General features: G+C 48.7%; 1 protein-coding gene across 7 annotated transcripts in view; it reads right to left on the bottom strand.

Moving 5' to 3' along the window:
* Positions 1-13660, bottom strand: part of PKNOX2 (PBX/knotted 1 homeobox 2) — a 267659-nt gene that overhangs the window by 63139 nt on the left and 190860 nt on the right. For all 7 annotated transcript variants that reach the window (XM_031016196.3, XM_055356316.2, XM_031016199.3 and 4 more), the window contains one exon: positions 1860-1999. In XM_031016196.3, coding sequence (XP_030872056.2) covers positions 1860-1999 — 140 coding nt within the window. The remainder of the gene's footprint in view (positions 1-1859; positions 2000-13660) is intronic.

Genomic DNA, 13660 nt, shown 5'->3' with positions numbered 1-13660 from the left:
AGGCTGTCGGGCAGTTTTCAGAGGCCACGCTACTCCCTTCCCTCCTTATGCTCCCCACAAAAGCACAAGCCCACTGCACCTTGCCCAGGTTAATTACAGGTGTCTGTGCAGTCTTATCTCCCCATTCCCAGCTTCTCTGGCCACTGGCTGGTCCTGGAAGGTCCTCTCCTATCCCATTTCTCCACCTAGTGGGGTCTCTTACTCAACCTTTAGGACCAAACTCAAATATTGCCTCCTCTGTGAAGCCTTCCCTGTTGCTCTGACCACGTAGCTCTGGTTTCTTGTTTGTATGTCTATCGGTGCCTGGAGAGATGGAGGGAAGAGACTATACATTGACCCTCCTTCCGCTGGAGTCTAGCACAGCCCCCCGCATAGGAATAGTAAGGATTCAATAAGAGACTGTAAAGAGGGAAGGGCAGAGGGAAGGAGGTCCATCCCACACTGGGGTGGCTAGCTTGACCTTTCTTAGAGTCTCCCTGACAGGTACTGTGACCAGGTCCTGGAGTTCTTTGGGGCCCAAGCCAGAGCTCTCCACCAGCAGGCAGCTGGGCCTAGCCTGTGTGTTTCACAGGGCAGGGCACAGGTGCTGTGTTTTGTCCCTCTCCTGGGCCTGGGAGGCCCCTGGTGCCAGGATCCGTGATCAGAGGCCACTGCTCTGGACTCCCAACTGTTGGTATTAGAGGCATTCGGCTTATCTGAGGAACTAAAAATAATGCCGATGAGAATGAGAATAACAGCCCTAATTACCACCATTACCATAAAGGCACTGTCATTGGGGTGGTGGGGGAGGATTCTGAAAGAAATCAATCTTCCTATTCATTAGTCTTGGGTGAATCATTCCACGTGTTACTGGCATTCGCACCTGCTGCAGTGTGTGCCCAGCCAGAGGCGAGCCACACTTGCTGATGCATGTGAACATATAAGCTCCCACAAGGGAATATGAGCAAGGGTCCAGCCTCAATACTGAGTGCAGACTTGGGCACCTCTTCTTAGTGGTTAATGATAACTAAAGTCCCTGTAGGAGCCTCATTCAGGCCTGTTCTCAGGTGACAGCATCTTCCTCCCCAACTATGTACAAGAATGGGAGTTCATCAAAGAGACAGGCATTTCCCTGAGCCCCATCCCAACCTCTGCAACATTCAAGACTCAGCCCTGCATGCGTGGGGCAGATGCAGAACAAGAAGAAACAAGCTGCCTGCCCTCAGCAAACTCCCCTTCTTGGGGAAAAGTGCCAGAACCTACAGTCACACACAATACCTATTGTTTAAAAACAGACTACCATGAATCCAAGTGTGGTCCAATAACCAGCTGCATCAGATTCACCTGGAATGATTTAAAAAATGCCTATCCCTCTTCCTATAGTTTGATCTACTGATTTGTCCTCTTTGAGGATGAAGCCCAAAACCATGTGTTTTAACAAGCTCTCCCTGTGATTTTCATGCCTCCTGACGTTTGTGGACTGCCAAGTTCTAGAGGGTGCGGTCAGAGGTCCAGTGCTCTGGTGGGCTTGATGGAGGGAAAGCAACAACAGGACACAGGGCGAGGAAAGGGTCCTGAGGCAGCTGCCTGTTTGGCTGAGCAGAGGGTTTCTGATACCCATTAGGGGTCATCTCCCTGGTTGAGATAGGAAGTGCTGCCTAGGCCTCCATATCCTTCCCTAGACATTTCCAGAAAGCTAGAGTCACTGTGGACAGCTGAGGGGTTTCTGGATTGAGTAGAGAGAGAAGGAGGCCAAGGGAGAATAGCTATTGGCCGTCATCTCTGCCGAGCCCACCCTTTGGCCTGCATTCTCATCCCTCACAGCTGAGCTAGGCCTGAAGCTGGTTGAGGGCTGTAGACACAGCTGAAGTGTCTCCTACCTGTATACAGCTCGCTTGTCAGCCTCCAGCTGGGCCTGGGGGTCGATGGGGGCACTGGGCACAGGTGTGCTGGCAGCAGCTGAGGGGGCAGAGATGTGGACAGCCTGGGCCTTGGAGGGTGGCTGGGCGGTTGCCGTCATCTGCAGAGAGAAGAAAGGGGAGGTGGTGGGTTAGCATGGCCAGGGTGCTGGTCTCCAGGCTGTAGTGTGAGGTCCGCCTTGGCCTGTGCTGTGCCTGGAGGAGAGCAAGAGGCCAAGAGAACTGTGAGCACACAATGAGCATCCATTCGTACATGTGCTACAGTGGGAAGAAAAGCAGGCTTTCTTCAAATAAGCATGTTCTAGAAAACAATTTCAGGCCATCCAAAACCAGGAGATGCCCAGCACACTCTGAAAAGAGATGACTCTTAGTGCAAATATGGTAACCCTTGCCCAGAAGTAGAAAAAAACAATAGGATGAACCCTTTAAATTGTGCTTATGAGTCGTTTGGCCCATCATACAGTTGATTTGATGACTTTGAAAAGCAGGAAAACAGGAGCTGAATCAGCTGTCATTTGGACACAGGTTTATTTATTCCCTTTAATGGAAGCCACAGGCTATGGTCCCAGTGGTTTTGACGGATGGCTGAATGGCTCTCCAAATTTGGTTTACCTGGCCACTTCAAGATAAGCAGGCTTTAGTGGGCAATGAACAGATTCTTGTTCTTGGCCATAACAAATATTTAGGGCAGGGGATTTCATAAACTGTGACACGTTTTTGAAGGTGTCCCGAGGCCGACAATTTTGTACCAACCAGAGCAACTCCTTTTAATATTATCTATGAGATTTTCTATCTAAGGTTTTGTTTAAAGAAATGGTTCAATGGTTTACATTTTTTTTAAACCATCACTATGGAGTTTCATGCTTTTTTATTTCCTTCAGTCAAAGAAATCTCTAAAAGTGTGAATGATGATAAGTCTCAACTGTTCTCTTACATCACCCTGTCCATAGCACGATGGTAGTTCTCCCCACATGTGGTGTTGGGCTTCATGTACTTATCTGTCTTCTCCTCTGAGGCCTTGGTCACTCCTTCATCACCAGCTTCCAACTAGCACATACTTAGTAAAAAGTTTTGATGCTTAATAAAAATACTTGCGGAGAAAATGAGTGAGTGAATAAATGAATGAATATGCCTTGAAAGAATCAGATATTTTATAGTTGCAAAGTTCATCATATGAATCTAGGTCCCTGCTTTCTGGAAGAAAAAGTATTATATGTCTGTGAATACAAGCATTGCTGGTACATATATCCCCAAGACATTTGCATGTCTTCATTTAGATCTTCTCTTCATTTAGATCTCTGTTCAGATGCTACCTCTTTGGAGTACCATACAGCCCCTCTGCCTTTGGTTTATTTTTCTTCATAGCCCTTACCATGATCATATTCTATATTTATGTGCTTATTGATTTTCTCTTCACTCCCAGCTAAAATGTAAGCTCATGGAGTGATTGTAACTGTTGTATTCCTAGGGCCCAGAATAGCCTGGCACTAGTAGGTGTTCAATAAATATTTGTTGAATCAATGAATAGATGAATGATGGGTGGTGAATGAGGTTGAGACTATAAAAGAAATGTACCTGCTTTCCTAGATTGTATCATTTATTAGGCAGAAATACCCTTGCCACTGTTGGCTGATCTGGGGGAGCCTTTCCAATCTCAGTGGGTAAGAAGCTAGACATAGCATCATGGTGCCTGGAAGCCGGAAGACAATTGATTGAGTCCTACCGTTTTCCCCTATTAGCCTTTGATCTTGGGCAAATTCTTTAACTTTCCTAAGCTCCTATTTTCTCATCAGTAAGCAAATTGGTGACCTTTTGGAATTCATGAGTATTAAGGAGGTGCTGTAAGAAAGAAAGTAGAAGCAAATGCTGTTCCAATTTTCAAAATAGAGAAATAAAGTGAATTCTGAAAAAAACTAAAACCCAGTAATCTTCACACTTATCTGGGCCAGATTCATTCCTTCATTCACTAATGCAACTGATTATTTCTTCAGATACTTCTTGAGTCCCTGCCATGTACCAGGCACCGTGCTGGGCACTGGGGTCACAAAGATGAGAGATTGCTATCAGAAAGCTCAGTTCATGGATCTGACATGACCATTAAGCTTGCAGATCAGGAAAACATGGTGTAAGTGACCTCAGCAAGGTATTTTCCATGATAGCCTGGCAGAAAATGTGGAGAGATGCAGGCTGGTGGACAATTGCATGGATTAGAAAACTACACCCAAGGGATGACAATTAAAGGATAAATGTCAGTTTGGGGCAGGTTTCCAAAAGAGTGTCTCATGCTTCCTCCTTATCCTCTTATTCAGCACTTTAATCAGTGATTTAGAGAACGTCTAAAAAAATGCTCAACAAATTTATGAATGCGGTGAAACAGGGATCCAAAAGATCTTTACAGATTTTGGCAAGGGGCTAAATCTGATAAGATTACTCTTCATCTAATAAGTTAAAATTTAACATTTCTAACATTTGGGCCAAGAAAAATCAATATTGAAGTGCAGGGAAGGAGAGACATGGCTTAGTAGCCGTGTTTTAGTTGACAGCTGGCTCAATATATCAAAAGTGTCTGTCAAAAAAAAAAAATCCAACCTAAACTAATGCTAGCTGAGGATGCATTAACAGAGGCATTGCTCACAGCATGCAGAAACTTCTGGTCTTGCACCACTCTGATTAAACAAATACATGAAAGTACATTCAAAGCAGGGTCGGCCAGGATGGTAAAGGGGTTCGGTACTTCATTGTATGAGGAATATTTGAAGGAACGTGGGATATATAGGCAAGATTTGGGGGGTGGGGGAGAAGGGGAAACATGAGAGCACTCTTTGAATATCTGAATGAGGAGATTTGATTATATCAGTTCTGTATGACTCCAAGGGCCAAACTACAAGCAATGCATTTGATCTATAACAAGGAGACAACCTAAATAATACCTTTCCAATCCCCCAACTCTTTAAGGCTGGAATGGGCTGCCTCCCTTTCCAGGTGAATTTCCTGCCACTGCAGAGGCCAAGCAGAGTCGGACTGACCAGCTGGGCCACCGTGGAGAAGATGGGAGCTTCAGGTGGGTGGCTGGGTTACATGATATCTGAAGCCCCTCCAACTCTGACAGGCTCAGACACCATGAGGGTGTTTTAATAATCACCACCCACCACACAGCGCTGGTGTGAGGCTCGAATTTGACGATGTGTAGTATGTAAAAGTGCTTTGGAAACTCTAGAGCGCTTCACAGATGGAGGAGAGGTTGTTATTATTAAACACGAGACTTCCGGAATGTACTTCTGCCATAAAGCAAGGCATAGCTACATCTGCACAGCTCGTCTGAGGGTGACATGTAGGGGGAGCAGTGTGCTCTGCTCTGCCCACTAGGAGTGAGTTTCCTCGTGTCCTTGAAGGAATCCACAAGCGGCTTCTGTTAGCTGAGCTCTTGGGATGAAGAAGGATGAAGGAGGATGAAGTCCCCCTCCTAGGCAGGACTTTGGGGAAAGGTGTGGGGGGAAGGCCCTGGAGGGAAGCTCAGAATAAAATGTAAATCAAAAGTGGTCACTTGCCAGTGTTCCAAGAGGCCCCAGCTGAGAGGCTGTGACTGGCAGAAGTATGTAAAGAAGACAGCAGAGCTGGTCTGAGGAGGACGATGACTCAAATTTATATAGCTCATGGGGGCCAAGTTAGCAAACTCTGCATTTCCTGCAGGTTTGAAGAATGAGTGTTTATCCCCAAATAGGTTTCTTTTTCTAGCCAGAGACATCCACTTCCCAGGAACTGGAGCTCAAAGGGAGAGGACCTGCAGCTGTCCACAGGGCTTGGGGGCCAGGAGGATGGGGATAGCTTGAAGTAAGTTTTTTTGGGGGAAGTTACTGGGAAGCACAGCCTAAAGAGTAGGCTCAGGTGTGGACCAGGGGCAGGGCGTGGCTATTAAGCAGTGGGCTGAAACTGCCTTGTTCTGGCCTGTGAAAGCCAATTGTTAAATGTTCAGAAATTTTGCAAATTGGCTGACATCACATTGAGAGCTTGAAATTGGCCATGGTGGGAGCATTTACACCATGAAAATTGGCAAATGCTGCAAATCAGGGCTTGCCCCTGCCCTCCCCACCCCCACTCCCAGAGAGCAAGTTGTTAAATATTTACTAGCACACATCTAATTTCAGTTTTTCCCCAAGTAGCTTTCTTCCATTCTTTTTGGTCTGGCACAGGAAGAAACTCGTCTTACCCACTCCAAGAGGCCACTTGGTGCATTCACAGCTGGTCTCAGAACTGGCCACTCCAGATTTGGAGCTTTTCCCCAAGGAGCCCTCAGAGCACTCTGGAGACCCTGCCTTGGCAGCCCGCTAGGGACAGGGACAGGTAGGCCATTAGTGTAGGCATGGAGGACTGTCCCTTTTCAACCAGGGGAAGCTAAGGCATAGAGGAGAGGCAAGGTTGAACGATGTCCTCAGAACTGCCTGGGAGATCAGAAAAGCCTCAGAGAATGGAAAGAGCAGAGGATCCGGCCCTGGGTTTGATGCTCCTCTGCCAATTATTAGCTACGTGTTTTGGGACAAGTTTCCTGATCTCTTTGGTTTCCTAATCTGTAAAATGCAGGAGATAATACTCAATCTGCAGGTTGTGCAGATTAATCAAGAGAACCAGACAATGGCTACTGATGGGGCAGGAGGCAGCATTCCCTGGGGAGGCCCCTATGAGATGTGACATTGTGCCGGCACCTACACCCGTGCTAATAAAATATTTCTGGGGTGGGTGAGTGGCTCACACCTGTAATCCCAGTGCTTTGAGAGGCTGAAGCGGGTTCTGTGCTTCCCATGTCCTCTCTTGGCCTAGGGTTCTTTCTTGGGACAAAGACCCTGGGGCCATCACCTCCATGCACGTCCCTCCTGTAGATGCTATAACCACTGGACTTCTGTCTGCTATCTAGCCAGAACCAGTTCTGCCTTAAGCTTGCAGCTAAGGAAACCCTGCCCAGATTCTTGGTTTGAAGGTTCCTTCTTTTCCCATTCTAAAAAGGAGTGGGAAGAGTCAGGGGTTGTCAGATGTATATGCAGGTGTGTAAAATCTGGGTGGGGCTGAGAGATCCAGCCACGCTGTCAGTCTGGCCTTCTACTCATGAAAATGAGCAGGAGATGCTCCCTGGTGTGTTTTAAGGGGTGCTGGGAAGCATGTAACTTGCCCTCACTGATACCCAAAGCCCCCACAGATGCTTCTTTTCTGTTAAGCACCATCTTTTTCCAATTGTAGGGGAAGAGTGACATGTTTTGTTCTAATAAGCTAATAAAATATTTCTGGGCTGGGTGCAGTGGCTCATGCCTGTAATCTCAGTGCTCTGGGAGGCTGAAGTGGGAGGATTGCTTGAAGCCAGGAGTTCAAGACCAGCCTGGACAACAAAACAAGAACCCATCTCTGCAAAAAGTAAAATAAATTGGCTGGATGCGGTGGTGTGTGCCTGTAGTCTCAGCTACTCGAGAGGCTGAGGCAGGAGGATTGCTTGAGTCCAGAAAGTCGAGGCTGCTGTGAACTATGGTCGTACCACTGTGCTCCAGCCTGGGAGACAGAGCAAGACCCCGTCTCTAAAAAACAAAAAAAGAAAAAGAAAAAAACCATGTGGGCCTTCATGTTTCACAGTAATCCTGTGCAGTAGGTTATCATCATCTCCATTTCACAGATGAGAAAACAGAAGCCCACAGAGGGCCTTCTGACTAATCGCACTATGTGAATTGGAGCATTTAATTACTTTTCTTTGAAGAGGAGAATGGGAAGATTTTCCCCTCTCTGTGCAAAAAGAGGCAGGAGGTGTAGGGGGGCTCAAATTAGAATGAAACTTCACTCCCCCTCTGCACGTGTTCTAAGTCTCCATCTAGTCCACCCCATCCTCACTGCTGGTCCCAGTTTGTCCCTCTCCCTCAACAAACCTCTCCCCTACGAGTTCAAATCATTCTCCCAACAATGATCGTGCCAGAAACAGTTCTCCCATGTGGAACCCATGTAGGAAGGCACAGCTGGTTTATTAATCGAAGGTGGCTCACTGCTGGGTCAACTTCCCTCCCAGGCTACGAGGAGCCTGGAGGCCGAGAGCCCACAGGAAACCTGCCTGCAGGGGCTTCAAGCCTTCTGGAGCCCGGAGGCCCAAGTTGCATTCAGCTGCTGCCTCCTGCCAACTTCCCTTCAGACTTCCTCTCTTGCTCATGGGAGGTGGGAGCAGATGGTTTAGAAGTGGGGCTGATACCAAGGTCTTTCCAGCACCCATAAAAGATGGGGTGGGATAGCATTAGGAGATATACGTAATGTAAATGATGAGTTAATGGGTGCAGCACACCAACATGGCACATGTATACATATGTAACAAACCTGCACATTGTGCACATGTACCCTAGAACTTAAAGTATAATAAAATAAATAAATAAAGTCAAAAAAATAAATAAAAAAAAGAAGATGGTTGGCGTTGGGGAGAGCAGAAGCGTGGGTTTCAGATAGAACTAGTTTTGAATCCCACTCTTACCACTTACAGCCTTAAAGATGGAACTTTACCTTCTGGGGTTTCAGGTTTCTCATCTGAAAAATAGGCGAGGTGCTTCCTACCTCCCACCACCATGATGGGGATGGCTGTCTCCTCCAGTGGATGGTGGCAGAGCATCCAGAACCAGGCCAGGCTCCTCTGCCCCAGGCCTGCGTGGCCCTCAGCATGCTGCTGCGACCTGTCTGCTCACTCGCCTCCCTCCCTCACTAGACTGTAGGATCCTTGAGGGCAGGACCAGGGCTTTTCTGTTTACTGTCGTAGCCTCAGTGTCTGGTAGAGAGAGTATCTGAACTATCTATTGAATCAGGAATGACTGGTATGGAGTGGGCAGGTCTGATTGAATGCTACCATTTTAGCTGCAGATTTACCTCCTTGACCCTGAATCCTCAGGTCACAAAAGAGAAGTCTACAGTTCCTGACCACATAACTGACTGGGGGGATTTGGGTGTCCAGCCCAGAGCTGGAGACAATGGGACAGAGCACGCTGTGCTGGGATGAATCTCTGCTTTGTATTTGGCTCTCTCCTGCCTGTGTGATTTGGGCAAGTTACTCAACCTTTTTCAACCAGGGTCCTCATCTATAAAATGGGAATAATTATACTCAAGGTACAGGGTGTTCAGAATTAAATGAGACAATTATATGCAAAGTAGCTGGCACTCAGTAGCTATTCAGCATATGGCGGTTATTGTTAATATAATCCACACAGCCTACAGCCCACACCCTGAGAGCTGGCTGCTGTTGTTTCTCTCATGTGGGCTTCCCTGGGGGTCCTACCAGTGTGGGTGCCACCCCTGCTGAAGGAACCCATTCTGCATAAATTCCCTGGGAGGTAGGCAAGTGTGAGTTCAAGTGCAGGAACAGGGGGCCCCTGGTGTCACAGAAGGTTACATTATGCGTTACCAGCTTGGAATTGAGTGGCATGCCCAAGGCAAGGACTCAGTTCCTCTGAGCCTCAGTTTCCCCATGAGGTAAAAATGGAGCTATTAATATCTCTTCCCAGGGCTACTGTGAGACCATATGTGAGGGTGCATTGCAAGCAGCAAATGCCCCGCAAACCTTGGTTTCTAAGCAATTCTAATGCTTCCTTTTGCTACATTTCTCCTCTGAATCAAATCCAAATCCCACCCCCTGTTCAGATCCGGCCCCAGTGCCCCCACTCCTCTGCATACAGTCTTGCTTGTTATGACTATTAAACCCCCACACACCTCCCACAGGGCCTCTTTCTGAAAACGCTGAACACCCAAGCCTTCACCTTCTCAGCACAGACACTCCTTTTTTTCCTTTTTCTTTTTTTTTTTTGAGATGGAGTTTCGCTCTTGTTGCCCAGGCTGGAGTGCAACGGCACCATCTCGGCTCACCGCAACCTCTGCCTCCTGGATTCAGGCGATTCTCCTGCTTCAGCCTCCCGAATAGCTGGGATTACACCGGGCACGGTGGCTCACGCCTGTAATCCCAGCACTTTGGGAGGCCGAGGCGGGCAGATCACCTGAGGTCGGGAGTTCAAGACCAGCCTGACCAACACGGAGAACCTCCATCTCTACTAAAAATATAAAAAAAGCACAGACACTCCTAAGAGGACATCCCCTCTTCTGAGCCCTCCACCTGACATGGCAGAGTAGGTGCCAGCCAGCCCCAGGAGGGCCCCCTTAGGCTGCCAAAACCTTGTGTTCTGGCCCCCTAGGGCTGCCCAGGCCTAGCCCTCAAGGGGCCACTGAGGCTTCAGGCGGGCCCGGCAGGGCTGGCACTCCCTCCAGTTTAGGGCAAGCCGGGTATGGGATCAGTTTCCTGGCAACCAGGAGAGAAGCCAAGGACCCGGGAAGAGGTCAGGGCTTGAGGTCACTTGGTAAACATCAAGTCTGGCCTTAATAGGTAGGAGGCAATAGGGGACATGAACATTGTTGGGGGGCACAGAGTCCAGGGCGCTGCAGACCTGGGCCTGCTCCGGCGAGTTGGAGTATGGGGATATGTCCAGTTTAAAGACATGGGTGGCTCCAGCAGGCAGAGAGAGCGGTCACGGCGCACAAAGAGAAGAAAGGCCCAGCAGAAAACCAAAAAGAAAGAGAAGAGTCTGTTTTGATGAGTCGAAGCAAGGGAAGGTGGGTCCCCATATGGTCCCTTCGCTTACAGTCACAGAAAAAGCTTAGGGGAAATTTCAAAGCTACTGAAAGCTGCTCACGGATCCGCAGCCTTGTCACCTGCACAGCCCTCCTCCCCTTGCCCTATCGCCTCACACCTACCCTTGGTTGCCTGAGCGCACCTGATGGTGTCCACCTTCCTGCCTTTCCGATGGTGTCCACCTTCCTGCCTTTCCGATGGTGTCCACCTTCCTGCCTTTCCGATGGTGTCCACCTTCCTGCCTTTGCTCCCACAGCTGCCTCAGCAGGGACTGTCCTCATCTCCCCTGCAACCTGCCTCCCACCCAGCTGCAGCTTCAACTCTTCCAAGAAGCCTTTCCTGCTTCTCCTCCCTCCCCAGGCCGCAGAAGACTGGACTCCTGCATCATCTGAACGGATCCCAACACCGGCAACACCAGGCCCTTTGCCTGTCTCATGAGCGGGCTGGTCTCCCAGCTCCCATGCCTGCCCGCGGTGTACTCCCACGTGTTAAATGACTGAAGGATGACCAGAAGGAGGCAATGACTGAGTGATGTGTTAAAGGCCTCAGGGATCCCAAATCCTGGGAGAGGCCAAAGAAGGCCCCTCAAAATATTCCCCAACCCAGTTAGCCCAGGGAGAGGAAGGGCCGGCATCAGAGCCGGACAGCCCAGTGTAGCTCAAAGAGGCTCTCGAAACAGCAGGCCTTGGTCACCTCCATTCTGATCCCAGGCCAAGTGGACAGAACAGACCATAGAAGAGTTGCTCAGTGGTGTAAATGGGGGTTTCAGTTAGTTAATTAATTTTAAAAGGGTTTGTAGGTGGTGGTTTACACAATGTGACTCATGGAACATTCACTGCCCCTAACTGCATTTCCTGGACTGTCACTGACAGGAGGCCAAGAAGAGGAAAGCTGTGGGCTCCACTTCCCAGCTTTGTGCATTTTCCTGGGAACTGATGGCCTCCTGCCCATCCCATCGCTTCCCTCTGGAAGATCCTTCCCTTTTGTAATAGTCCAAAACCAGTGATTTCCAATAGGTCCTTCAGAGGGCACGCCAGAATCCCTGTGTGTGCACGTCTCTGTGTGTGCGTGTATGTAAGGGGGTGTTCATAGCTGGTAAAACCTATTTGACATGCCTACTATGTTCCTAATAAAAAGTAATTAAGGTTCAATCCCATCTGGGCTGCTGGAGATGTGCAGGTGATCGAGTGAAGAATGAAGCTGCGGTGCGGGTGAAAAGGGGCTGAGGAACACCACTGTACTTTTTGTTCTCACACTCTCAACAGCCTCGTGAGGCAGGGAGGGCAGAGTTATTCTCATTTTACGAATGCAGAAACTAAGGCCCCACATGGACTCTAAGCTCCAAGAGGACAGGAACTCCGTTGATTTTGCACCCCAGTACACAGCACAATGTCCGCATGGCCCACAGGACACACTCAATGTTTATCGAATGGATAAGCGGATGAAAGAAATAGCTCTGAAATTACTTGCCTAAATTTGGATAATTCATCAGCAGTGGAGCTGATAATTATACAAATTCTTATTACAAGTCCTGATTCCTGAATTTCTACGAGGTTGAGTCATTCCATCCTCCTCTTCAGACCACAGACTTCAAGAACAGCAAGCATCCTGGGGTCCTAACACACCCACCTGCCTCCTGCCAGGCCGCACAGACACCAGAGCTTTCTGAAGACCAACTAAGACCAACGGTGTGGGAAAGGGAGGCAGAGCATGTAAGGTCCTCCCCAGACCCGCTGCTGACTTGGATCACCTGTCCCCTGATTTATTTTAGGCTTTGTATCTCAGGGCCATTAACTATTTTTGTAGCTGTTTAGGGCATTCATTTGTTCTGCTTGGGGACAAGGGAGTAGACAATAAAATCTCTGTTTTTGGTAAATATCAGAATATAGTAAGTTCATCAAATAAAATACCTAGACCAGGCCAGTAGAGTGTTTCTTCCCAAGTTTAAAGCCATCCTGACAGCCCACCATCTCCTACATGGGCATAAAGGCCCCACGGTTGGACCCAGATGTTGTTTTTGCCTTTTACACAATGAAGAGTCCAGGTCTTGAGTGAGTTGGAGTTCAGGGATATGTTCAGCTTCAAGACATGGGTGGCCCAAGCAGGCAGAGAGAGAGGTCACTGCGCACAAAGAGAAGAAAGGCCCAGCAGAAAAGAAAAAAGAAAGAGAAGAGTCTGTTTTGGTGAGTCGAAGCAAGGGAAGGTGGGTCCTCATATGGTCCCTGGGGTGTTGCCCCCAGGGGCAGAGGGAGCCATCAATCACCATCACAGAAAAGGCTTAGGGGAACTTTCAAAGCTGCTGAATTAACTCTAGTGCTGCAAAGCAAATGTGTTTCACAGGCAGCTGAGCAGAGGGCCCTGCAAGGCAGGGGGCTCCAGCCCTTAAAGAGATGAGAGGAATGTAAAGCGAGTGTGAAAACATCTGAACCCACTTCTGCCTGTCACAGCTGTGTGGCCTAGATGGAGGCCATTCACAGCCAGGGGCCCCAGCCACCCCCTTTTGCCTCCAGTTAATTAAACCAGCATGGGGATCCTAATGACTGATCAAAGCCCATCCAGCTTCCCCAGGATATCTGCCTCCCCTGGCCCCACCTGGAGTGGGGATGGTGCTAGGACAGGGAGGGAAAGAAGGTGCCCAGAGAGACAGGTCTGGCTTCCTCAGTGTGGTTGGCCCAGGCTTAGCCTTCCTCTTGCAGGGTAAGTGAGACAATGTTGTCTTGACCCCAGATCTCTGAGTGCCGTGTCCTGGAGTCCCAGACACCATTCTCCCCACTCTGAGGGATGCTGGAGGATCGGGGTGAGGGGAATGGGAGGGACGCAGCTTTTGCAAAGGGGCCCCAAGCAAACACTTGACTTCCTTCCGAAGTGAGCCTCACAAACCGGACCTCAACTATGAGTTCTAACTTCCTGTCTTTTCTCTCTCTGTTCAAAAATGAGGCTGCATCCTTGGTGAACTTCCCAAACCCTTCCAATGCCACTCATCATCAAGTCATGCTACGTAAGCCCCTAGCTACCTACCCATCAGTTTGTTCCTAAACTTTCCATTGAGTTTAGTTCCACATTGACAGGGGCTGTGCCTAGTGGGTCAGACTAGGATCTACCAGGATTTCTGCTTTCTAGTCCAATGCTCATGCAGCTGACA

Source organism: Gorilla gorilla, chromosome 9 (genome assembly GCF_029281585.2).
Source record: "Gorilla gorilla gorilla isolate KB3781 chromosome 9, NHGRI_mGorGor1-v2.1_pri, whole genome shotgun sequence".
NCBI lineage: Eukaryota > Metazoa > Chordata > Mammalia > Primates > Hominidae > Gorilla > Gorilla gorilla.
Note: the sequence above shows the minus strand (reverse complement) of the source record. Positions and strands in the feature narration are given on the sequence as shown.